This window comes from Phalacrocorax carbo, chromosome 11, assembly GCF_963921805.1.
Source record: "Phalacrocorax carbo chromosome 11, bPhaCar2.1, whole genome shotgun sequence".
In the NCBI taxonomy this organism is placed as follows: domain Eukaryota; kingdom Metazoa; phylum Chordata; class Aves; order Suliformes; family Phalacrocoracidae; genus Phalacrocorax; species Phalacrocorax carbo.
Window position 1 is genome coordinate 19,843,099 of NC_087523.1, and position 27,987 is coordinate 19,871,085.

The window sequence follows — 27,987 nt, forward strand, 5'->3', positions numbered from 1 at the left end:
GACTTAATTAACAAAAAATGAATATAACAGGGAGGAAATATATATTAACTGAGGATGCCTTAAGTACCAGAGAAAGGACTTTGATGTTGATAAATGAGAGGGAATTAGAAGACACTCTGATACTGTGGTAAAGACGCAGGGCTGTGCAGGCGTGTGCTCACCTGCAGTGCAGGGTGGCAACGTTTTTTGCATCTTCTTGAAAATTGCTGTCTTTTGCAAAGGATCGGTGCTCTGTGAGCTGTTAGTGAGAATCCTCCTGGGTATTATGGAGCTGCCACAGGCAATCACTGAAATTGCTCTGTAGATCGTGCTCATGTTCAGATCGTTTGTGCTCATCCATAGCTAAATGACTGGAAAACAGCAACAGCTCCCATTTTAGACTGACCTGGGGAAGGCCAGTGAGAACTTCCCACATGCATTTGGGATCCCTCCATGTTTCTTGAGTGAAGGTGAATCTAAAAGCTTTTCATGTTTTGGAAGAAACCTGAATTTGAATTTCAGCCTTTCAAAGTACATATTGCTTTTTGGACTCTGGGTCACCCATACCTCTGAGGATGAGAAATTTAACTGTTCCAAGTCTTGTCCTCCCCATCACTAAAAGGCAAGCACTGCCTGCCCTGTGGGAATGCTGTGTGAAGTGCTGACAGTCAGAACTAAGGAAAAGACATATTTTTTAAAACTTTTGGAGGTGGCTCATTTAAGAACACAATTAAACCCCAACATCTGCCCAGAGATTATTCAGGCATCTGCCATGCACAGAAATATCTGGCAGAATAGAATTCACCTAAGGCCATAAACCTGATCCCATCAGTAACTGATGCAACCAGTACCTTGCCACGTCTGTGCTGAAGAATCTACCACCACATCACATGAGAGACGAAGGAGAGCCTGAGGATACCTCTCCCCTCCAACCACACACGGCCAGATGCTGAGCCCCACAGGCCAAAAGAGCCCCCAGAGCTGCAGCATAGCCCCTGCCACGGATAGGGAGGCTGCCCTTGCCTGCTGCTAGAGGGATGGGATCATCAGGCATGAACTAGACCCATGTTTTCAACAAGCACGAAAAAAGCCACTTGACTCTTTTCATTGCCTTGGTGCTAGGTACGGGCACACATCTAAAAGGCAATGCTGCCCTCTGTTCTGTCTTCAGCTACTCGCTCACGCGTGGCTGTGTACGCAGAGCCAGCTACTCCCATCGCAGCTTGGGGCTTTGAAATAGCCTCAATCAAATGACATGGAATAAAGAAAGCCAAGCTGGCACCTTCAGTTCCTAATGAGCGTCGGAGAGTTAGAGAAGGTGTTTTTCACCCAGTAAGGACAAAGTAATCTACTGTAAATTATTGTAATTACTTCTTCAAGTCCTAACCTTCATCCACTCCTTTTCCACTCTATAAATCAGGTATTAACATTTAAATAAAAATAAAAATATTCACCTTGTCATTTTGTATTAGTAGCATCCAATGGTATGGATTAAAACTAGATGAAACAGATTTTATTATCAGTTTAGGAGATAACTTTTTTGTGTGTGTGTGTTTTTTTTATTGATGAGTTCAATACGGAAATTTCAACGCAATCATGAGTCCAATGTAATCATTCTGTATAAAACTGCATGAGAAATATGTTTTAAAACTAAAATGTGCTAACAACGTATTATCTCCACATGCCTGTTTTTAAAAAGAGATGATAGAATTAGCAGGAAATAAAGATTATTCCTTATTCATATTAGGCCTGACTCCTACACTGGTAATCAGATTGACTGTTAAATAGCTCCACAAATACTTTTCTTTTACTCAGTGCAAGTACTTATGTAGGTAAATACTGGTGAGCCCTGGCAAAAGTGGGAGAATCTGGGCTTCTCTGATTCAAAGGTTTATTATTAACAAAACCTTCAGTTGCTCAAACCCCACAAAATGGTTTCAACTGAACAGTCACACCACTAGTCAGAGAAAGGCACACGTGATAAAGAAGGAAAATGAAAAAGCTTATTGACATGTTGATACACAGCTGATAAGGAAAACAAAAAGCCACTTAAAAAAAAACCAGTTGAGTTTTAGTCGAAGTCAGAAGCAGCATCTGGTCTCGGTTCTCTCCCAGCGTCAAGAAGATGTTTGCAACGATGCTGGAGATATTTCCAATTCTAGCCGTCCTTACAGGTAAGAATAACAAACTGACCGAAATAGCATTGGAATAAAGGAACTTGTTGAAATAAGAGAGCAGGTGAACCTGACTGGCAAACTAGGAGGATGTTCAAGATTTATTTCAGGATGGAATGAAAATCATGGCTTTAATGCTATGCCATTTTTGTGGAAATCAGCAAGCTGCCACTGACTGGTAAGGGTTTTTTGCTCAAGAACAGAATTTTAGCTTTGGTAAATGCTTTGCTCTAAAGCCAGGAAGAGGGAACAAGCTCTCTCATACAGCGTTAGGGTCTTTCAGGTGTCTCAAGGCTAGGTTTTCTCACATTTGGCTTTTGTGTCCCCTTGATAATAGACCTGGGAAATGCTGCCTTGGTCCCACCCCCACCAAAAAAAATTTGGGGATGCTTAACTTTAAGCATGCAATAAATCCTTTGGATTTCCCTGAAGTTAAGTGAGGACATAATACTTTGTGGAATCTAGGAACTATATAGTATATTAAAGATTATATATTATTTGTGTTTCAAGGACATTTCATTGTGCTAATCTTTATTTTTAATATATACAGAAGCAGACATGTTAAGTCTAATGTTCCATGGAGATGAACAGCCTCTGTATCCACTAAAGAAAACGGAAGTTAGTTTCCATGTTTTCTTTTCAAGATGGAATTACATGTTTGGGTGCCAGAAAAATATTATAAACAGTCGCTCCTGGCGTTTCAATGTTATCGCTTACACACACACAAACCCCACAGATTTTTGCCTTAGAAATGAAAAGTAATTCAGCGTTAGTACCAACACTTTTCAAAACAACGTCCTCTAATTCTAAAGTTCAGGATTTAAGACTAGCAGTGTGTCCATACTGATGGTCCCCACTGATGGGGGATTCTGCAGTGGCTAGGAAAGGATCGGCAAACTTGGATTTACTTCGCGAGAGTTAAAAACTGCATGGGACTTCAGTGAAAGTGGGTGATTCCCAATTAACTGCAACGACTTCCTCTGTGGCAAGGAAGCAGTCTTACTGTAATATTGATGAGTAAAAGACATGGTTCAGCTATTTTTACAAGTTATGGTCCTGTTCACGTTAGCTTTTTTCACTGAGTTACTTCTTACTCATGCACTTTTTTTCACTGAAACCAAAAGGCCTGTATGTATGAAATGGGATTATGAATTTGCAACCGTAAGCAGTGAATGCAAAGTAAAACTCCCATTAACTTCGATGACAAGGGAACAGGCTCCGCGGGTCCAGTTTGCTCCCTTTTCCGTCAAAAGCTCCACCTTACAGTTAGTGATGGCTTTACATGACCTTGTTGGACAATGGAAGTTTGACAGGTTTTGGCTTTGTGTTTTTACTGCAGTGAAGCCTATTTCAACTACATGTATTTCTTCAAAATATACAGCCTGATGGAAACTAGGATGCTTTGTGGAGTCATTTCTGCTAAAATTAATTTCTTCCGGAAAAGCTTGTAACAGCCAGGCTCTGTGGCACTCCTGACTCCAAAACCAGAGAATGATAAGGGAAATACATGGAGCAGATGACTGGAAAATGGATGTTTTTAGTAGAATGACATTCTGCAGATAGACCAGCAAAGTGCAGAAAATAAATACATGTAAACCTGGAAGTATTATTGTGGAAAGAAACTATCATCCTCTGGCCAACTCTAATTCTTAAAGCTGAGAACAGTAAACTGAGACATCTGAAATAATATTACATGCCTTTTATATTAGATCTTAGTAAGGATTAGGCTACTATGAACTCACAGGACAAGGAGCACTTGCAGACAGTGCTGGGACCCCCTCTTTCCCTAAGGCAGGTATGACACGTTTAGGTCAGTCTCCAGCCATTCCTGTGAGACTGTCTTCACATATAATGTAAATCTCGCTGTAGTTTAAACCCGCTAGTTCTCATCCTTTCCACCACCACCATGGAAAGCAGACTACTCTCTTCTTCCTTGCAGTGAGCTTTTACTACTGAAGCCATCGAACACGGAAAACAGACCCCAAAGAGTTCACACTCTAGGTTCAGATAGGTTTGCATATTGTAGCAACTGATGAATTTGCAATATTTATGTAGTTAAAAATGTCAAAATATATTTCTTTTTTAAAGCAATATTTTCTCTCATAGGGATAATAATTTGAGCAAAATACTCTTTTGGTATTACTGGTGGTTCTGCTTAAACTCTCAAGAATGGCACCCACACATAAGGTGCACAGATATTTGAGAACAATATTTTGTATGTTTTGCCTCTATCATTCATACGTGCAACAAGCCCACGTGAAAATAACTATTATTGTAACATGAAGTTCTCACCTTGCCTGTTTTGCATAGAAAGCTCCGAAAGACTTATGTTTTCCATCACATTCAAAAGAAATATATTCTCCTTCAGAATCTTTGGACAGTAGCTTTAAAACTGGACTCTGTGATCTAGCAAAAACCTGAAATTCAGACTTAATTTTCTGACAGCTCTAGCTTTGTTGCTCTATGTCACCATTGCTAGTAACTTATATGGAGGATGGAGACAGCTAAATACTGTTCAGATGGTGCTCGATTCCTTTCATTAATATGGCTGTGTAGCCAACACTGATCGGAACATTATGGGAAAGGGCTCACAAGTTATGTTTGCTCCCTTCCTACTTTGAGCACAACAGAAAGGGTTGATCAAGTTATCATAGAATTTCTCATAGCCCACATAATAAAAGCAGTTCCAAAAAACCTTAGTTTGATGTTTCCAATGTAACAGCATTGGGAAAGAACAGCTTCTGTGTGTAAGCCCTAAGAAACCCAAATAAAAGCAAAGTAATTAGCAGAAGAAAAGCAGAGGAAGGCTGCTGGGCTCCTGCCTGGGGAACCCAACAGTGCACCGAGTCCGAGTCAGAACTTAAAAATGTAAGAAGAGACAACACTGTAAGAGATGGTGGTCCATGGTAAAGAAGGTCAGATATCTAAAGGAATAACTGCAAAAAAAAGAGGGCAAGAAGGGTGTAAAAGAGGGCTAGAGACAGCTGTGAATAAGAGTGTGAGGTGCAGGGGAGCACTGCAGTGCAGGAGAAACGTTCGGTTTAGCCACAGGCTCTTAGTGAGAAGTCTCTGCAAGTCAGAACAAGTACGTTTTTAGAAACTCTGTTTTTTCAGAATATTATTTGTTTTAAGGGCACAGGTATTCTGGGGGATTTATTTGCTTGTTAGCTTTTGCCCACTCCCAGCTTGTTATCACTAAAATTTCCACACAAAGCCCAAGGGAAACTGTACTGAAAATCAGAATGACTAGACACGTCCTGCAGGTTTCTCCGATAACGCAGGGAGCGAGGCACTGGCGCACAGTTCCCAGGGTCCACCCCGGCTGATCTCTCCTCACCACGCTTACTGCCCACAGGCCATGTCAGCAGTGTTGTGGTGACCGTCCCTGAGAAGACAGTGAATGTCACTACAGGTGGAAACGCAACCCTCCTCTGTACATACACGAGTTCTGGACCACTGGGAAACTTCTTTATTCAGTGGAGCTTTTACAGTGCCAAAGAGAGCCAGCTGCATACCGTAAGATATTTATTTATTATTAATATGAGGTTGTATTTAAGGTATCCTTAAGTTCTCAAAGAATCTTGTTACGTTTGATAGTGTTATCCTCACTACAGACCAGGGAGGCAGGTAACGTTGGTGTTCCCATCCTATAGACAAGGGACTTGGGTGCAATGAAATTTAAGGGCAGATACACAAAGTTACTTAGGCTCCTAATTCTTACTGGCATGCCTGAACTCCTTTAGGAACTTATGAGAACTTCCTAAACTCAAATGCTCAAATGACTTACTCCAAGTCACAGAGGAAGCCTGAAACGGAGCAAAGACCAGGTGTCCAAAAATCACACAAGCACTCCAGCCCCTGGACCAGCTCCCTTTTCTCTTGTCTGGCAGATATTTCCTGCCATTGTGAAGGCTGCTTTCCTGGAGAGACACCCTTGCCGATGACAATGTGTCCCCCATTTAAGGGTCAAACGAGAGCTCCCTGACTCAGCTGCTATCGTTGCTATTAGGCGGCTCCGTAAGAGGAGTGGTGCGCAACAACAGGCTACTGGCGCAAAGTGAGCAGTATTTTGGCAGGACTCTAGAAATTTTTCATAGCAGGAAATTGGCCACAGCGAGCTTGCGTTGGTATTTCACAGCATCCCACGGGTGTCTTTGTGGTAGCAGAACAATTACAAATCAAAGGCAAATGCTCCCTGCCCTTCCAGAGACCCCGAGAGGCAGCAGAGCCAAACAGCATCTCCCCTGGGGGTATAACAAGACCGAGTGGTAGGCTGGAGTATCAGCACCAAGACAGCATTGGGACTGTGAAGGACACCAAGTCCTAGACAGCTTTGTGCTGTAACAACTGCCCGAGCCTCTCGTGTGGCTGTAAAGGCCTTGCAGAGCAGCCTGGTGTGCCTGGAAGGAGTCAGGGATGGGACGTGTAACTTCCTATATGTACTCACACTGCTGCCCAGACTTCAAGAGCTATTATGTCTTGGTGGGGAAAACAGTCCATGACTCTCACTGCCAGCATAACATGCAAGGTGTGAGTTCCCATCAGCTCAGTCCTGACAGGGGCTGAGCAATCAGCGACACCTTACTTGATAAGAAGAAATGCTGATTAGAAGTGTTACTGCATCCTTAAAGATGACTGTGGTTTTTCCCCATGCCCTGGTGTTGGGCTTGTGCCTGTTAGACAACCAGTCCCTTTTCTTTCCCATTGTTTTTATTCTGTTGCTAAAATTTTTATTCCAAAAGTTCAATCCTCCTGCCTGATGTTACACCTGGGAGTTGATGTAAAGAGATTTGACTTCGAAGACTGGCACAGTCCACTGATGATATTCTTATCATGTTCACCAGTTTCCTAATAATATTATTTTGGGGGATACCTTCTATTTGGTTTATCAACTATAGCAGAATTATACTGTAATTTGCAGAATGTACAGTATGTCACACATCTGGCATTGAACAGCAATAGCCACTATGTAAGAAAGAGCAATTTAATGTAAGACAGAACTGCTCACTCCCCCGCGGTACATCACAGCCACAGATAAGCGCTGTATCAGTGCTACGAACAAACACTGGGCCCATCCCGAACTCTGACTCCATCTGAATGCCAGACCAACACCTTGCCTGACTCATGGTAGGAAGAGTTGTTACTCATCATTTGGTTTTTTTTCAAGTCAAAACTACTTTATTAAATGAAGAATCGTTCACAAAAGGGTGGTAGCTGCAGGTTTCCTAAGTTGTATATAGTACAATATATTATAATTTTGATCCAGTACATTATATCATAAATTCGAATCACTTGTTCAGGTGGGAAGTACAGCACTGAGGTAGGATCAAACCTACCTCTCCAGATTTGGTTAGAGTCTCTGTTTCACTTGCGTCAAATTTTCCATATTGCAAGACAATATATGCAATACATTTCCTGGTCACAACCAAGAGAAATAAGCAGATTGTAGTTACAAGTGTTTTAGAGAGACAATCAGACATTTTCAAGAGATCCAGGAGGGGAAAACCATTTGTGAACTGTGACCAATGATAAGAAAATACTCCCTGAGGATTATAAACATGAAGTAGTGTGGGTGGTTCAGAATATGCTCAACAGGAGCTAACTGATGTGAGGCTAGCAAATGTCAAGGAAACCTTACGGATCAATCCCTTCAGCACTCACTCCTGGCTTCTGCAGCTCCCAGTGCAGGCAACGGGAAAGCCATGCCTGTAAGGCCTGTAAGAAACGCTACTGGGAAAAATTGCATCTGGTTTTCTCCCTGTCTGAAACTAATTTCACGGTAAATTCACTTTCACACCACAACACACATGAGTTTGTAATGGATGATTTGTGTTTTCACTAAATAAAGTCCATTCAGTCTGGAAAGGCCACAGGTTAGTGACTAATCCCATTCTCCTTGAACACCGGGGTGAAATGTCCTTTTGCTGCAGCGCCAGTTATCCTTGGCTCGCACGCTCAGCGAGGCTTGGAGGATCCCCCTCGCTCCTCGGAGCCTGCTGGTGTGCCAGGAGAGGGCATGTGTGTGAAGAGCCGCAGGACTGGGGCACGACTCTTTCCAAAATGCTTTTAGCAACCCGTTCAGTCCTGCGTTACCTGACCCTGTAGCCTTTTACCGCAGCATGGCAATCCCTTACCATTTTGAGCCTGTTCACAGTAATATTAATCACGTTAATGCAAACACTGGGAAGAAAGGACTGTGAGTGCTTGTGGAAAATACGGTTTAAGAAATTACACATCACAGCTGAACACGACATTCGATTTTCAACCTCCCGCTGAACCCACAGCAATGCAAGGTTGCTGTTTCTATTTCAGGCTGGTGACTTTTCTGAGTTTCAGGAAGGACTGAGCGCCTGAAAGCATGCATGTTTTTTTCCTACAAGTTTAAACAAAAAATAGCCTCTCTTTCTACAACCCTGGCTTTGCCCTGGTTGCTTGGCACGTAGCTGAAGTGAAGTTTCACATTTTGTTCCAAGCAGGAAATATACACATGGCCGTGGAGGAGATTGCCAGCTTTGGCTTTCATTGATCATTTGGTTTAGATTAAAGAATACTAAAATGCAAGTCAAAAATATATTTAATAAGCTGGTAAGATCACAAACCCAACTGAATTGAAGACTGGCACTATAGCTTACTGAATACCAGAACCATAGCTTGCATTTTAAGTGGGATAAAATTATTTCGTTTTATGAGATATTTAGATTCTTCTAAAATGTCAGGAATAAACAAACACTTCCTTATGAATAGCATATATTTTCCCTGAAAATGTTTGTTGAAAATTCTGGCTCCATTCAAAATTTGCCATTTTTTTCAGCAACTAAATAGATAACATCTTCAAATTCCATTTTTTAAAGTTGAAAATTTCTGCCATATAATTTGAAGACAGGAATCTTACAATTTTTCAGAAAAATTACAGAAAACATGTCTTCTTATCCCACCTGCTACAATTTTAAATATTCCTGACATCTTACTAAATGCTAGGTGTCTTGATGACCATGTTATTCACATGGGTAGTATATTCATAATAATAAGATTTAGCAGAGAGATGTTCTCCATAAGAAACATGGGGGGGGGGGGCGGGGGGGGAGGAATCTTGATTTTAAGAAATAATGTTTATTTACATAATTGAGAATATGGCCCTTTCTCTCTACAGTGCCAACAAATAATAGAGCAAACTGTAGAACATTAGAATTAATTAAGGCAAATTTGTGTCATTAAGATGCCTTTGGATTGAAGCGTTAATGAACGTGAATGTCAGTATTTTACACTGCCACTTATAGCTTTTGCAGTGCTTTGAGATGCACAGGCTCAGGTACAGTCCTGCCTGGAGTGAAATCAGTAAGATCAGGATCAGGACTAGAGCCAGCATTAATGTAATGCCCCAGAATATTCAGCGCCAGGTTTTACCTTCCTTCAAGGTGAGGCAGTGCTGTTCATTAGTTCTCAGACCTGATGCAGATCTGCCTCCCAGCACTGGCTTTGTGAAGCTGGCTGGTGTCTTTTGCTGTTTGTTCTGGTGCTTTCATACCCCCTTCCGCACTGCCCTCCTTACACAGTGCTGGCACAGGTGCTCGGCAGTTAAAAGTCACGGCAGTTACACCGGAGAGGATGAAATACCACAAACAGGCTGTTCACAGACAGTATGATGAAAAGGGAGGCAGCAAACAGCGGAATGGCAGGTGTTCGCAGTGCTGTTTTGAAGACAGTGCAGCTATATATAGTGTGCGAATACAGATCTTTTTACTAATTGGAGCCTAACTCTGCTCTTTTCCTGAGAAGTTTCTCCAGTGGAAGTAATTCACCTCATTTCAAATAAACAATGTAAATATCAGCTCATGGAAAATAGGATGCCGTATGTATTTTTATCTTTTTTTTCCTGCCATTTACCCCTTAGCAACATGTCTTTTTAAAGATAAATTTAGTTTTTGAATAGTATCTCCCAGCCGAAGATCTTGAGAGCTTTCCAATACTGAACTATCTCTATTTTACATATAGACAAACTGAAGCGAACATGACTTATTGAGCTCACCCAGGGTAACAGTACATCACAGCCTGGCCTGGTTCCTACGGTAAAGTCTCAGCTCCTGCTAAGAGGAGCATCTGTGCTTCATTTCACGCTCCGAGTCACTCGGCTGGCCTCGGTGTAAAGCACCTAAGTCAACGTTTGAAAGCCTGAAGCCTGCTGTTGACTCTGCATAGGTGAGGCTACAGCCTTGCAAAGCTAAATACAACTCCTGAACCTAACCTGGGCCACACCTGGAGCCGCCAGCCCAGGCCACCCACAGTTAAAGTGAAATTATCAGAGACACTGTGTGGCTCCCCAAGGTACGCCCAGGCCAGAAACCTTGATTGAAATTTTAAATTCACTAGATGAGTAAAGGTCATGAATGACTGTTACTTGTACAAGAAACTGAATTATTGATAGAATTCTCATGAAAATATCCTCTTTTAAAAAGTGAGCTTGAAATATCAGCCAACAGTGACATTGACACTGTTTTGGTAAAACTACTGATGTGCAGTTGAGAGGGAAGGAGTGTTAGCAGCATGTAACAGCAAGAATATCATCCATTTATGTTATATATTGGCTTTCACCCTGCCAGAGCACTGTTTTTCTCATATCTGTACTGCCAACAAAGTATCACTTAGTGGATAGAGGCATGGAGGGTTTCACTTACTGCAAACCATACAGAAGAGGAAGAGGGCACTGCTCCCTTACGAGAAGCCTAGTCGTGTCCTTATACCCAGCCTCGCAGGCCTGAGAAGCCACTTTGCAAAACCTTCACAGGAGTGAGCAGGCTTGTGTCACGTTGTTCAGGAACTGGGGACAGGGTGGCGGAGCCCAAGGAAGGACAGAAATGCAAGAAGAGTGATCCGAGCGCAACTGGGTCCGCTCCTTTCACCCTGAAACCCCGAATTCGTATCACCAGCAGTCCCAATGCCAGCGCAACTCTGCTGCCCCGCACAAAGCCACGGCACGGGCACGGGCACTGGGCTACCACGTGAGAGCCAGGAGCCAGCCAGCCCTGTAACTGTGGGGTTCCCATACAAACGACTGAAAGAACAAATTCCTCCCCATGTAGTACGAGTAGTTCCTGAGAGCCCATCACACGCTTTCAGCCACAGACAACTGAGATTGCTGCAGAAGCTGTCAGCGCAGCACGGGGCACTGGTTCGGGAGCAGAGCAGTCCGTTCGAGCCCACGTGCGAAGATGAGCCTGTGCAAAGCACCCCCTGGAGCAGTACAGGAAAATTTCCTGAAAGGGCCTCTCTGATACATAATCATTTGTTTTTGCCTAGAGGTGATTTTTTAAAATTTGAGTTTTATCTAGCACACAGGTGACTGAGCAGGCACTTAAAAGGACTAGCTTCACAGAAAGCAGAGGCAACAACTCCAATGCAGAGGAATGGAGACGCTGTTGTTATGTCAGTGCAGTCAGAGGGACTCCCTGGATGTCAGTGGGATTACCGGGGACTGCCTGTGGTTATCTGTGGCGCTGGGGTGACAGTCTGCAGAGAGAAGATAAACTGATGCACCGAAGCAGGCAATGGTGAGAACCCAAAGGAAAGCGGAGACAAGCAGAGAACGATCAGGTTGTAACTGGTGTGTTTGGAGCAAACATTTGACTTCAGTCTTACTTTTCCTAATTTTAGGTAAAACTTAGAAATAAGATCATATTGCATCTCGCTTTTACAAGGGATTGAGACATCTGCAAAATCCGCTGACCACGAGGCACCCTGCCCTTGTGAACAGCACTGACAGTACTGATGGGGAGCTGTGTAGAGAACAGGCTCTTTGATTTTGGGGATCACTTAAAGTCACATTTAACTCTCAGATCAGCACATTTTTGCTCAAATACAGCATTCCCCGTGTCGCGGTATTCTGAGTATGGATGAAAAGTCAGTCAGTCATTGTCAAAAGATGGTGTATGTGACAGATGCACGGGGAAGATGTAGCTGGAGACACAAGGTAAGAAAAAAAAAACCCACAATCTTAAGGGAAAAAAGGAGCTAAATAGCTTCTACTAGATTTATGCTACTGTGAGACCTGTAATCATGTTCTGGATTAAAATCTTAAAACCAGCACATGACTGAGATAAGCTGAATCAGATGCATCACTCAGAATTTTTAACTCACCCTGTTTTTTACTGCATTTTCCTCTATCAAACTTATTTTGCATGTAGCTGTTGTTTTTTCCCACAGCTATTCTAGGTGGCTGAACTAGCACCTTCAGGAATATTCTACCCAAAGGGTATCTGAAGGGCATGTCCACACAGCAGGAGCCTCTAGGCTGAATGTGAGCAAGTCTGGAGAGTCCAAATTTGGGGCTACATATTTACAGAGAAAAAAAAAAAAATCCTGGATCTCCTTTCTTGAATATAGCAACATTTTCAGATGCGATGGATACAGAGGGGCACTAAACTGCCTGCTGAACTGGCTTCCTCTCAGCTCAACGTCCCAGCCATAATCCATTCCAAACTATCTGACTGCAGTGGGATTCCTGTCTCACCATGAAGTACAGGGTACAACCCAATATCAATTGAGGTCTAACAATAACTGCTGAAGAGCAGTTACACCAAATGCACTGAGGAAACATGTTCGTGCTTGACGCACTGCAGAAATTATTCACTAATAGTTCAGCCACAAGAATGACACTGTGAGAACATGAAAGAGCTGCTCCTCAAAAGTATTCTGCACCGGTTAAAGCTGCTGAGCAATTAATCCTCTAAAGGCTTCTGACTCCATCCCTTTCTTCTTCTACCAATGCGCAATTCTGACAAGATGCTTCTAGTCATTATTAACATCCTCAATTACCCATGCAAAGCTCCCAGTAACGCAGGACTGGCAGATCAGAGTTTGGACTCAAATGTGTGAAAAGAAGCTGTGGATGAAAAAAGGCATTTGGGGCCAGACTCAGTCACATGACACACGTCAAAGAAACCAATGCACACAGGAGCGTTTGCTTTCTTAGCTAGCCGAGTTCAGAATCTGAGCCTTGGGCTTTAATTAACACTCTGAGTGTGTGGCATTTGTTCTCTAATTAGATGGTAAGATGCTTAAGGGAGTGATGAACACTTTTTTCCCTTCTTGTTGTTTTATAAATTCTGTCTGTACTCAGAATTCAAAAGAAGATCATGAACTCAAACCAGTAAAGTTGCTAATACCCTCCTTTGCATCAATCGGTGGGAAAGACACTTTAACGGTTGTTTTTCTAGTAGCTTGAGAAAATGTCGAACAGAAAATGATAAACCCAGTGACGGGGCCCTCTGAACGCCTGAGCTTTACAGCCCTCCAGGGAAAGACTGTGAATCAGATGCTGAACACATCAGCCTAGAGAAACACCATCGAACAGGATGCTATAGCTTTGCATCTGCTGGTGGGGGAAAGGGAGAAGGGGCTGGGGGAGTGAAGACAGGTACTGGAAAGGAAGTCATGTCCTGAAACTGCCCCCCAGTCAGGAGATTAAGACAACCGTGGAGATCAAGTAGGACATTTTGTAACACATCTTCAAGTACATCTCATCTTACAATTTTGATATCCAGATGTACTAGGCATGTACAGCAATGGCATGCAACGACACCGGGAGGTGGTGGGTGAGAGCAACATTGACCTGGTAATTATGAATGAGTCCATCCAAAGACACTGGAAAGACGCATATTTATGCAAGTTCTAGTATGTATTTGTCCTGCCCAAAGAAGAAAGGAAGCAGATGGAGGCTTGTTTCTTCTAATTTACTGCCTGCTTTTTCACACACAACCTCCACCCTCTAAGGAAGAAGATCTTTCTATAGAAGCTGTATAAAGAAAACCTGTAGGTGTGTTGCTCACTGTCTGCCAAACATCTGGCGGCCTTTGAAAATCCTCAACTCAGCATCAGCTTTGCCAACTGCTTCATCTGCAGGCGAATACTTTCCTCACGATCACACTAGAAGAGAAGCACCCTTCCCACAAGTCAGGCTAAAGGGGAAAAGGACCTGTGATTTCATGTACCAGATCCTTCAGAATTGGGGACACAAATAATCTTGTCTCCAGCATCTGGGGTGCATTGAGATTACCAAGATTTTCTTCCAAATGAGTATGGTCATTCCCAATTCCTTGTTCTGTTTGTAACCCAGCTCCCCCGAACAGGTACACGAATAATTGACTCGGCTGCCTTGGAACTCTGTGAGCACAAATCCTTTTCTTGGTAGCAGCAGAAACTGTGGCTGTGGAAACGTAGAGTAACTGTACCACTGCCTTAGAAAGCCAAGAAGGACGGCTGCTGACATTAGTGGCTTTAGGCACCACCTGGCCCACAGGCTGAATAACCAACCAAACTGCAATACTTTCTAAGGTCAGGGAGACGTTTTCTGGGCAACTTAGCTGTTTTGCAGAAACTGTTTTTTCACATTGTCAAGTTATTAGAGACAACATTTTTAGGAGTGATAATCTCCGCTCTGTTTTCTGTCAGTTGTTTGATTAGTCATCCCAGGCAGCTGCTCCCATGAAATGTGAAAAGGCACCATTATATAAAAACTCACATGAGCAAACTAGCTGGTAATGAGAAGCACCGACCATTACCGCATCCTCAATATTGTTTTTACACTGGTAAATCATCAACTTCACTAGAGCTGCTCATGATTTGCTTGAGGACATAAAAAGCTTGTTTTTTCAGGAGAAGCACAGCAGATTTCGTTCGTATTTTTTACATTCAAGATGATGCACTTTAAATATATTTATCACATCAAATAAAAAGGCTTCCAGGAAGAGTCTACCATTGACTAAATTTACAGTTTTACCATCCCGACATTTTAGGGACATTTTATGTAAAATGGAAAGAAATGTCAATGAGATGTGTCTCTGTAGGAGGGAACATTAGCTGTCAGTTGCCCAAAAATAAAGCGCCTTCTCTATCTTCAACAGAAAACAAGTTTTTTACTTTTGAAAAGGAACAGAAACATTTTTGCAAAGATTTTCATTTCAGCTTTCTGAAAGCCACAACCACGAGCTTTTCAAGGACAGTGTACAAACACTTTGAATGAGGGTTTAAAATGCCCGTTTTGAGCCCATTTAAAATGGGTTATGAATTCCCAGCCAATTAACCGAAACATGTTCCTCTTAAATGAAATTTCCTGTGTACACAGTCCAATCATGCCTCTGGGACAAGATATACACTCAGTAATTAATCACAACATTACTCAGCCTTTTTGGTGTTTACCACCTTCCTTCAGGCAATAAACTCCAGAGCTCGCGAGATAAGCGTTACCCAGGAGCAGAAGAACAGGCAGGAGCCTGCAGAGGAGCAGAACGCATTTCCTTAAGATGTTCCACTGCCTTTATGTTCATAGTTGGAAAAAAAAAAAACCCCAACCCAGAGAGATTCTGTTTAAATCCATGAAGAGAACAAATATTCTCTGCTGTGTTGACACTTGCCTCAGATTTAACACTGCACAACCTATTCCTCTGCACGCATTCTGACAGGGAGGGAGAACACAAGGGATTAATTTTTCAGTGCATTGTACGAGGACCTAGATACATAATTCACCTTGGCTTCAGATCACATATACCAAGCAGCGCTTGCATCTCCATAATGGTTACTGGCTTGCCCTGACTGCATTTAAGGCTCGTAGTGCCAGTCCTGTTTCCCAGGAGCATGTGCGGTAGCTAAGCTAGCACTCAGCGGGCAGCTTCTGCTGCTGTTTACTCTCACATAAACCCCACATCGCTCTGAGGTAGGCTGAGTAGAATTTTGCCCCTTTTTTCAGTAATCAGGCCTTTTAGTCGGATATAACAGGCCTGCCTCTCCTCTCATGCTGCTGCAAGTCATGCGTTACTTCATTTAAGTCATTGTACAACTTAATTTCACATTAGTGTGAAGAGCTGATGGAAGCTCTGTACCACCCCACTCAAACCGATGCAATTGATCGAGAGGAGATGCAAATCCAGCCCATCCCTCCTGAGATCTATATAGGAACGCCACTTTAAGAGGAGCCTGAAGTCAGAGGTCACCATTCTTGTAACTTCACACTATTGCAAGGAACAGTGTACAACACACTGTGGTTGCTCATACTCGGATAAATGAGACAAGTGTGGCCAGTGTGTTTTTGTAATTACAGGTAGATCAGTTTCCTGATGAGAGGTTTGCTTAAACCAAACACTCTATTTTGAACACTCTCCTTCCTTGGGAAATACGAGCTTGTGCATCCAGACTCTAATTTTGCAAGAGAGTTCCATCTCTAGACATTTGTAAAGCATGAAATCAGTTTTAAAACTGATGGCATTGCATGCAAACAATGGAAACTGGAGGGTCTATCCAGCTGTTCAGCAGACTTTCTAACCTAGTCTGCCACTGTGCTAACACCGGACCTCTTACGCTTCCTCACTGCAACACCAGTTTTCCACATGCTGGCAATGCAATATGCAGTAACGTAGCTTTGCATCAATTGTACCTGGTGTTTGTAATACTGGGGCAGGGAAAGATAAAGTCTGGCTGGAAAGTAGGTGAAATTGCACTTGAGATGGGGCCAAGCTGCAGCACCAGAGCTGCTGGTGCTGTGCAGTCTGGGGTTCTGACCTTCATTTCAAAGCCTTATCATTGCATAAACCAGCTGTGCTCTGGCAGTTTTGGGGTGTAGCTTGCCTTAAGCTAATAAAGGCTTTCAGATAACATTGCTTAAAGACTTCAGTCAACACTGTATGAGGGTGGATAGATAGAATTAAGAATAAATATTCTTAATTCAAAATGCAATCAGTTGATTTGCAAAGTAAAGCAAATTATACTTCTTGCCTGGGGATCTGCAGTGTCCCTAAAGGCAAGGAACTTTGACCAAAAGGAAATTTTGATACTAGTCAAGTGTGAAAGGCATTTCACAGGAGTCTGTGAAGCTTTTTCCTACCAGCATTTTCCAGCTATTCCCATTAAAAAACATGCTGTCAGTCCAACTTCAATAAATACATTTACACTGCTGATTCTGGATTGCTGTCAGTAGGAACAATGTTAGATCTATTTGGGTCCTGACCTGTCATTCTATATGGTTACCTCTCACCAGTTTAAAAAAATGACTGAGTATGCTGGAACTGTCCTCTTTGCTGGGACAACGGAGTCCATGCATGTGGACACTGGGGAATATACTGCCCGTCCCAAATACTATCGCTTTTACACAACGCTATCAATAACAGCTGGGAAAAACAATAAACATTCCATAGTTTTCCACATCAGCTTTGTTCTTTCAGATCTTGGTTTCACCTATGGTGTAAACTCAAAAAACCAAGCTAGTCCATGACACTGCCTCTGACCCTGATTACACAAAGAGAACAGCATGGTTGCTCTTAACTGCATGTGTGATGATTCTGCTGGTGTTCTCGTACGCCTTTTTATTGCTTCCGAACTTACTGCCAACAGATCAGGTGCCTTGTTTGCTGAGACCGGTGCCTTGTGGATTCATTTCAGTTCTCCGTTTGCTAGCTTCTGTATTTGGAAAGCTCTGCAGCCATCTACTTTGCGTGATGACAGGCCCATTCTTGTCACAATCTTCTGCTGAGATGCCTATTAATAATATCACAAATTATTAGTACTTCAATTAGTACCACTATTCATTGTGCATGACTTGGCTTTTTTTCGCAGGGTTGTCATATGATGGTCAATGGTCTCACCTTTGTTTTTGCAAATGCATGTCTGTGACTGGAGTATCCGCAAAGAACTAGCTACTGTCCATTTACACAATTAAAAAGTCCCATTTCTGAAAAGCTTGTCTTTTAAGACCCACTAAAAATACATATTCAAATGTACCATGTTTTCACCTCTGCATTCTCGGGGGGGGGGGGGGGGCAAGAAAGGGGGTGACATTGCTTGGCTTAATCAGAAATCAACTCTATTCCAACTATGAGTACCAAACAAAGCGGCAGTAAGACCTCTTGTTGTTAAGCTAACAATTGATTCTTTATCACAGATCTATTACTATTCAGGAGGCCAGTCTTACTCCTATGGAGAGTTTAAGAACAGGATAACAGCTGCAACAGGTCCAGGGAATGCATCGATAACAATCTCCAACATGCAGCCCTCAGACACTGGCTCCTACACCTGTGAAGTTTTCAGCCCACAGGGTGATGCTGGACAGAGTCAAAAATCTGTGATTGTCAGTGTGCTGGGTAAGTGCCTTTCCTCTCTGCTGCCGTACTGCAGTTTTCTACCCTTATTATGAAACACTGAATTCATGGCTGAAAATACAGAGGACCAGGGAGAATAACAGAACTGTGATAAACAAGGCCCAGGATGCAGAGGAAGGGCTCGCTGATGCATTGACGCAGCGCGGTTTTCCAAGGGCTTTGGAGGCAGGCAGAGCCTGGGGTGCCCTCTAGCTTCCAGACCAAGCAGACCTGATACCACTCCACAGCTACCCTTGCTTGACCTACAGTAAAATCTCATTCTCCCATGAGCGGCCTTCAGATTCACTTTGTGCTCTCAAAAAAGCTACCTAATGTAGGCAGGTAGCAGGAATTACCCAACTGCACTGCATTCTTCATTTTGGAAAACAAAGTGATACTAACTCTGATTAAAATAACAGGCTCTTTTAGCTGGGAGTGACAACTGCTCTCTGAAGCTATTACTTTTAGGATAATCCAGCCCCAACAAAGACCAAAATTTTACTAATTTTACCTAACATTGGTCGTGGTGACTTGTGTAAATCTAGGGAGAAGCAGCAGTACAGCCCAAGGCTTCTGGCTCTCCTCCATTCCCAGAAACTCAAACTTAGTATGTGTTGGATGGAAGTAGTACAGAGTCTATTTTGGATGGAAGAAAGCAATAGTTCTACCACGAACAGGCAGGACGGAAAGGATGGAAAGCAGTGGAATGAGATATTTTACTTCCTAAATGATAAAGTTTGTACTAACCCCATCTAATAATTGCTTTTATATTGATGTCATGGTTTTAACTGGGATAGAGTTAATTTTCTTCACTGCAGCTGGCCCAGTGCTGTGTTTTGGGCATAGTATGAAAATAATGTTGATAACACACCGATGTTTTAGTTGTTGCTGGGCAGTGCTTGTACTAGTCAAGGACTTTTCCAGCTTCCCACGCTCTGCCAGGTGCACAGGAAGCCGGGAGGGGAGGGGGCACAGCTAAGAGAGCAGATTCAAACTGGCCAAAGGGATACTCCATATCATGTAACGTCACGCCCAGTATGCTAACTGGGAGGAGTGGGCCAGGGGAGGCAGGCAGCAACTGCGGCTCAGGGACCGGCAACATCAGTCGGCGGGCGGTGAGTGGTTATATCGTTTGTGTTTTGGCTTTTTTCCCTTTTATCCTTTTCCTTTTTATTTTATCATTATTGTTATAATTATAATAATAATTCTTATAATTATTATTTTATTTAAATTATTATTCTGTTCTTATTTCAACCCACAAGTTTTTTTTTCTTTTGCTTTTGGTCTTCTGATTCTCTCCCCCATCTCACAGGGGTGGGGGGAGTGAGTGAGCAGATGTGTGGTGTTTAGTTGCTGACTGGGACTGAACCACAACAATTGAAAATTCATACCTGGTCAGAGTGACAAATCAAAGTTATATGAGAACATGATGCCAACCTCAGTTGCCTGTCTGCCAGGGATAAGAAAAAGACACATGTAAACTCAATCCCTGAAAAAACAAAGTACTACTGTTAATTCTCATCTAAAATTCCCCAAAACAAATAGTAAATCTTGGAGCAGTTGAGTAAGAGTTTGTACTTTTCACATGAAAACCAAGAAAGGTTGTTCATCGATGCACAGAAAATTGGGCCGTGTTCATTGCTGGTACAGTTCCACTGATGGTATCTAAAGAACCACAACAGCATATCTATAGGTAGGAAATGAAAAATAATAGCTGTAAATGAAGACAGGATCTTCTCCTGTGTGCAAAGCAAGGAAATGCTATCAAAACAGATGTATTTTTAACAGAACCGTAGTTGATTTATCTCCTCCACAACTGCAATATACTGAAGAATCAGGCCTTGACCCTCTCCCTTTATGTGGAAAAGCTTCTGCTGTTTCCCTAAAGAAAATGATGCTGCTACGTGGCAGAATGGAGTATAGCGAATAGTGATTGCCCACTATAATTAAAGTAATCAATAGTCTTAATCTCAACACCTCCATAACAATATTTAGTATGCAAATGGAAGAAAAGATAATAAAAATGTATCCTAGGCCATGTACATGTATTTAGTACTACTCAAATCTTTATGGCAGAGCCTTTGGTCATAAACAAGCCATAAACAAGACTCTGCTCTCGGATGGAAATCTGCAGCTCGGTTCAATTCGTTATTTATAGCAGCACAGTACCAGAACCCGAGGTGGATGCTTGCAGCCCTGGGTATGTACTGACGAGGTGTCTGTTCTCCTCATTGTTATTTTACAGTCAAACCGTCAAAACCTTTCTGCAAAATCGAAGGAACGCCTGAAAAAGGTCATCTGATCTACCTCTTATGCAAATGTGAAGAAGGATTGCCTCTCCCTACCTACCACTGGTACAAAGTGGATGGGAACACCCTCAAGCCTGTGACTGAACAACACAGTACGTAACTACAGCACTACCGTACCGTGTTCAAGATCTGGAATTCCATAGTACCAGCCATTTCAAACACTGTGTATCGCATAGGGCAGTTAAAACTTATCCTCCTCTTCTGACAGTCAATGCCACAAAACTGTAGTTTTACTTATTCAAATCGACGGAGAGCTGTCACTAACACAGGACATTTTTTCTACCTGTTTTAATAAAAATTGTATGGCATGTTTAAGTCATGTCTACCCCATTACTTTAAATTGTTCAAATGGGAGAAACATTTATGCCTTTACATCTCCCTTCCCTCGGAATTTTGAGTGAACTTAGAGTAAGTTCAGTCAATTTGTCATTCAGGTGCTAAGACCTCCATCCTGAAAATCTTCAGTACCTGCTACATTTTCATTTGTGAAGTTACACCAACAACAGTATCAATGCGGGTAAAACACCAGACAGACTGATTTGCAGAGCGGGGCCTACTTCTCATGTTCTGTAACACTCCTGCAGAATCCACTGTAGCAATTTTCAAGGAAGGTAAATGGTTTTTACTTAAGGAATATAAAAAACGCCAAGTGAATGAATAATCCGAGAACCCTGATTATAATATCTTAATAGCTCTCAGTATTACCAACTAAAGAAAATCGTTTGCCTCTACAGTATACAAAGGGTAATCTGTACCTGCCCTCTGTTTGTCACAGATCCAGCCACCGGCATCCTTTACATTGGCAATCTCACCACCTTTGAAACAGGTTATTACCAGTGTGTAGCCAGCAACGTCCTGGGGAACAACACCTGTGAGCTTGACCTAACTCCAAAACGTAAGTTTAATGCATGAAAGTAATCACATATTTGATGCATGACATGCATAGTCTGCAGAAAAATGCTGTAATGACTTTAAAGCATAGGGTTTTTTCAAGTAAGAACAGAACGGGCTTTGGAGAGCTCCAGGGTTTTCATCCAGGCATGCCCAGAATTTACACTGACCTAGAAACTCATTTAACATCTCCAGCTTCATTTTCCACTGGGAGCAGGAGCTGAACCTGGCTCTGACTGCAGAGCCTTTACTGAGAACCGACAGACACGCAGTTTAGAGCGATTTCTTCCAGCCAACAGTCCCACTGAGGTCCCCCTGCCCCACAATTTACAACCATCACTGAAACGTGGCAGTACAAGGACTGGGGCACTGTACAAGTGACCACTAGTAAAAATAGTGCAGTCATGGAAAAATACCTTACCCTGACTGCCCTCAAGCAGTGATCAACTTTATCCGACTGTTCTCAAGCAGTGGTCAACCACATCTGCATGCAGACTTTTCACTTAACCAGCAACATTCAACAAGAGCGGAGCATATGCTGTACAACCAGCCATGAGAGACGTTCCCGAAACAGTCATTCAATTACTCACTTGTCTATAAAATGAAAATCATGGGTCAGAGCTAGAAGCTCTACTGAAGTGGAAATAGGTGGGTTTGAGGGCTCACAAATGATGAGAGCATCTCAGAGATAAAGGCAACCTGACTTTCAGAATTTGTTTGCAAGGACTGAAGAGCAAAGGTTTTAAACTACTGCCAATGTTAATAGCCTGCTGTGTCCCTTAGCCAGGCATAAACACGGGGTTTGCTGGGGTAGGGAGCTAACTAACAAGAAAGGAGGCACAAAGGTCGCAAAAGCAGAGTTATCTCTTTCCTAGCAAATCTTCAGCCTCCCTCCTGGAAATACAGCTGTCAGTCAGCTTTTTAGTTCTTTGAATTCAACGCCTTCTTTCTGCTAAAGGCTCCTCCACTAAATTTCCTTGGGATTTTGCTATAATAATAATTTTTAAAAAGTCAAGTAATCTCTTTTTTCTTTCCAGATTCAGACGGTGGTATTGTTGCTGGAGCATTAATTGGAGCAATTCTGGCAGCTGCTATCATCTGCGTTATCGTCTGGGTCTTAACCAAGAAGGCAAAGAAAAAGAAGTCATCAAGTAACGAGATGCAGTAAGAGTTTCTGTTTGCTTCATTTTAAGACACTTATTTCTGTAAAGCACTGATGATAATCCAGAACTAAAGTAAAATGTAATTACTCTAAACATTTTTTGAAGGGTAAATAATACAGGTTTTGAGAAAAACTCCCAAGAATATTTGCTTTTGTGTAACTTTTAAGCTGCTGCTCTTGTAACAGAAGTTGCTGCTATCCTCTTTTCTGTTTACAGGGAGCTGCCACTTAGCTGTATCTAAGGTAGTAAATGTTTTTTAAAAAACACAAACTAAAAGTGGCAAGTTGGAAAAATGGTTTTTAATATTTAAAAGTTAGTGGTGTTAATGGCAGGTGGAGGAAATTAAACAAAGAAACAGCAGCGAAAGAGTTGCCTCAGCAAATTTACTGGGATTGTAAATTACCGAATTAAACAGAGAGGGGTCATTTAAGTGCTATTTGAAATGACAGGACAGATGCTTGGGATACTCTAAGGCATCTCAAATGGCAGGAGGCACAAGGTTCAGGCACCAGAATGGAGCCCAGAATGCCAACTTTGATCCTGCTCTGGAAATGTCTTTTCCTCTGTGCTTTGCTTGCTCGTTTTTCCTTTAAATTGCCAAATCTTCAGAATAGGGATAATCTCATATTCTATACAGACTGTATTTAGCCCCATCATGTTAAATGCTAAATAAATGCATGCAGCTGAGGCCAGAAAAAAACATTACGCTATCTGGACACTTCCCTGTAGCACGGGTCTAAGACTTCCCGTATGGAATTCTGCTAATCCAGACCAGTGGCCAGTCACTCATGCACCTGATTTCTGCTTTCAATTGATGTAGCATTAACATAGAATTTTGTGGTCAGATCCTAATAAATCTTTCTACATTGAAATAATCCACTAGCATCTGATATTTTTTACATGTGAAAGTGCTTAAATATCAGGAGTTGGTTTATTACTGTTTTGATAAGATAAATGGAATTCATACCTGTTACTAAGAATGTTTTTCTAGATTTCAGCCTTTTCATAGCTCTTTTCTGACCTCGCTCTATTTTTTTTATGCACCTGAATGGGACACCAGATCTGTGTGTAATTTCTCAGAAAGCTTACAGCAAGCAGTGTGTTTTGCTACCCCTTCTCAGACACTGTTTGCCAGCACTCAGTTTCCCATTCTGCTTTCCTGGTGTACCATTTAAACACACTAAAATCCATTTTATTCCAATGGGATCATTTAAACCAATGATGCAGATCAGTCTTATTATCTAACACTCTGTCACTCTGTCTTAGCAGCAGTGATGTTGTAGCCTTTTCACATGCTCTTGGAACAGTCAGTCATAACAATATGAGGGTTACTTTTTAGACAACAAAACTACGAAGAATCATTCTTTTGAAAGTCTGTAGTGTAAATGGGATTTCAACAGGAGAAATCACAATCCTCATCCTGTCTTCCTGCAGAGAAATGGCTCAGAAACAACCCAATGCAGAGTATGTTCAGGTACCCAATGAAGAAAACATTCCTGCGACCACAGTTCCATCAAGCAATGCGACACACGAATACTCCAGTGCTGATGAAACAGCAGCCTCTGGAACACCTGAAAATAATGAGAAGCAAGAAGCGGAAAAAGAAGAAATAGCCTAGAGTTTTAATATGGTTTTCCTTGTCAGCTTTGAACCCCTCTATACAGAAAAATTGTTGTCATTCAATTAATATAGAAGCCCAACTAAAACTTAAACACATATTCGTATTGTGAACCACTGGGCTGGAGGTTGAAAAAGGTATGTTACACATGCACTTGGTGAATAGCAGAAAATTTGGCCTTTAAAGTTAACCAAATTTCATTTATTAACTAGTTATAATTATACATAAATACAAGTTTAAAAAGACTATCATCCACAATTATCCAACCTATTTTGCAAAACTAATTAGGAAGTGGGCTGAAGCATTTGACAAAGTAAGAGCTTTCCAGTCAACTATCAGTAATGCAGTACGTATCCATACAGTTCTGAACCACAGCAGTCTTCTCCAGAAACAGCGTTGGCCAACCTCGCGTCTCCTGTGCACCAAGAACAATCATCATGGCCAATACACTGCAGTGTGTAAAGGATCTGATTTTGCACGTCAGAAGTAAAAAGAAGTTTCATCAATGTCTTCAGAGTGCAGAAGCAGATGTTAAGACCTGGACCAATGAAATCTTGTGTGTCTGAATTCCACTTAAAGCTAAAAAAAAGATTCTGGGAACTTTTACCCTATTGCCGCCTGACGTGGAATACATTTTGTTAACAGTGACCATCTTGGCTTTAAAGTTCCCAAGGCGCCAGCATTCCAGAGTTGTGTGTTTCGGCAGTTCTGGTTTTCAGTTTAATGGAACTAGCACTCAGGTACCCAGCTCAGACATCCATTGGCTGGTTTCCAGACAGCAGGAGCTGGAAATCTAAATCCCTTGCAAGACTTGTTATAACAGGCACACAGAGTATCAGATTCCTCACAACACGCAGATCCAGCTGCTTTCAAAACTTAGAAGCGAATACTGTCTGTTGTACAACGTGCTAGTTTTGCTTGCTTCCTCTGCCTGAGACGATTTAAATCTATTTCCAGGCAATGGCGCTACCCACTGAGCAACAAACTCGTGCTACTTTTCTTCTGGTCTCTTTAGCCGAGTGTGACCGGCTATTTTCTATAGGTGAAAGCATCAAGAGGAAAGGTAACTAGTGCATCCACAACAAGAGCCAACAGCTGAGCTATGAGCACTCTCTTGGAAGGAGGAAAGGGAACTGGACCATCCACACTAATCACTAGACACCTCTTCTCTCTGGGCCTCGTTTCTAAGGTTAAGCAAACTCCATTTTTCCAAAGGGCAAAGATACCTACTTTCAGAAGAGCTCAAGGACCACGGGGCTCAGGGGAAAACAGACACACAGCCTCAGCAGCTCCCTTCTGAACTGCGTGAGGCAGATACTCACTGACACAGGGAGACACTGGTTTCAGTCTCGTGCACTGCAGAAAAATGTATCTGGCTCAGGGACATGGAACTTTTTGGCACTTAAGTCTTCTATAGGATCTAATGTTCATAAATTCTTTGGTGACTGTTCCTAGCCTGTAAACATTAGTTGTATGCAACAGTCATCTTTCAAATAGATAAAAGGATAGATCTGTGCTAAAATTTTCAGGTTCATTTCCTACAGCTATGTTTATCAAGAAAGTGACCAAAAAAAAGGGAAAAAAGAAAAAAGAGAAAAAAAATACAGCAACATTCAAAGAAGATGTAAGGCATGAGGTCCTATTAAGATTTCATTTTGATCATTAAGCATAACTATGTTCATTGCCCTTTCTATACAGTTTTCTGGCTTTCAAATATTTGTCTTTGATACACGTGTCCTGATGCTTAGCCTCATTCCAGAGTAAAAGAGCATTTACAGTGTTCTTCTAACATTGTTTTAGCTAAAAATTGCTTGTGCTCGATCGACTGTGAGGGTCAACGCCTTACTCATAGCAACACTGCCATATTCTACCAATGGATCCTCACATTCTTCTCCCCCCAAAATATCCAGGGTAAAGCTTAAGTCAGGACCTGTACGGAAGGCTCTTCTTAATCAGGCATCTCTTACTGACTCTTGTGGCAACTGTGATAAGCAAAACCCGCAAACTCACAACCTTCAGTATAGGTTTAGAAGCTTACTGAAAATTTCCAATACTCACACCCAAAGTTTTGTGAGCATGCAGAACTACGACATTAAGCATACTCAGTAACAGCAAGAGAAGAGCAAGTACTACCTACTCCTGTTTAGGTGCCATTTCTTACCAAAAGTGTTGCCTAATGAGGTAATTCAAATCAATTATTGGTCCATGACTTGGCTGACAGTGATATTAATTCTAAATAAATTATTCTCTGACATTCCCAGGCACTCTTTTACTCTTGCCCTTCCTAGAGAAATATAAATAACTCTCTTCACAACACTGATGTAGTCATATTAGTTCTAATGTCATCGCCTGTATATGTGTCTTAGTTACATTTTTCTTCCCGCAACAGCTTTCCAACTTTCACATCTCTCCAACAGCGCTATTGTGATTGAAGGGGGAATACATTATATGGTCATTACGGAAAGATTATAAAATTATAATCTCACCCGCACAAATTACCCTGCATGAATTCCTTATACATAGCTTGCTACAGTAAGACAGGAGCTTATGCTGGTGAAGTTGTAATTACCTTCTATAGCTAATACAATCTTCCTAGAACACCACAGGTCTTGCATTTGCTAAAAAAGTAGAAATTGCTCGAGTTATGTTAATGTTTTTCTATAAATAGAAAAATTGAACACAAGTTCTAGACTAATAATTCCTCTCATACTTCTAACCACCAGTGTGTAATAGATAGTATTAAAAAAAAAAAACACACAAAAAAACCCCCAGCAAACCAAAAAGCAAAAATAAGAAGCAAAACAGATTGCTGAGGGTTAGGACGAAGGTAAGGAAAATAACGTCTATTTGGAGTTTCTTAACATATTGGGATGTTTTTGTAAGCCTTCTGGCAGCTGTTTGTTCTCATTATGAAGTTTCTCTCACGTAAAATAGTTTATTAAAAAGGATGAGACACTGTTCCTAGCTTTCCACTGATGCTCCTGGCAAAGCACAAGCCAAATTAGGTATTGATCCACGGTGTGTAGCTCAAAAACCCTGCAGAGCTATGCAGGATGCAGAAACATTTTTCAGAATTTGCCCCAGATGTTCCAACAGTCTTTGCTGCACGGCCCATTTATCTTCTCCTGAGGGAGCAGGAATCATTAATATGGAAACCAGATATTAAGCCAATATTTGAGCCACCACCTCCTAGGGAAATAGATTTAGAAATCTACAGAGCTGTGGCAGGGTTTGGTGTTTTGTGGGTTTTTTTTATTTTGCTATATGAAGATCAAGCATGAACACAGAATTCTAACTTCGGCTTGTCTCAGTTCAAGCTTTCAGCAGTGCCTGCACAATATATAAGCAGCATTTACTCAGTCAGGTTCCTCCTTCAAAAGCAAGGTCTGTACAGGCAAGTTATCCCTCCTGCTCGCAATAGGTACCCGCAGTGAAATTTAACCTGCATTTTGCTTTCTAGGATAGACTTAAAGTACCTGGTGAAGGTATTTGTTTGGTTGTAAGCTTCTGTCTTGCTTATCAAAATAAACTGCATGACCTTAATCCCTACAAGTCAAAGTGTAGAAACTGTCATCTTCCATTTCAACCTTTCCTTGCAGCTCTCCTATTTCCATACTGTGTAATGGATGGCAGGGTTTCATCTGATTTGTTGTTCACATCCCAAGCGTTCAAGCTATTTAGACAATATTGGTTGTGTTACATGTAAGTTTAATAAAGTTTTATAACACCAAAGAC

General features: G+C 41.8%; 1 protein-coding gene across 2 annotated transcripts; it reads left to right on the forward strand.

Annotated features, from left to right (window-relative positions):
* The first annotated feature begins 1,782 nt into the window (after positions 1-1,782).
* On the forward strand, positions 1,783-27,967 carry VSIG1 (V-set and immunoglobulin domain containing 1). Of its 2 annotated transcripts, XM_064463344.1 has the most exons (7): positions 1,783-2,153; positions 5,509-5,669; positions 18,076-18,274; positions 20,517-20,672; positions 21,356-21,475; positions 22,509-22,635; positions 24,069-27,967. In XM_064463344.1, the coding sequence occupies exons 1-7, from the start codon at positions 2,105-2,107 to the stop codon at positions 24,250-24,252; spliced, it is 996 nt and encodes a 331-aa protein (XP_064319414.1). In that variant the 5' UTR covers positions 1,783-2,104; the 3' UTR covers positions 24,253-27,967. The 2 variants fall into 2 exon arrangements, with proteins under 2 accessions (XP_064319414.1, XP_064319415.1); XM_064463345.1 differs by lacking the exons at positions 1,783-2,153; positions 5,509-5,669 and adding an exon at positions 11,934-12,117.
* Positions 27,968-27,987: the final 20 nt, after the last annotated feature.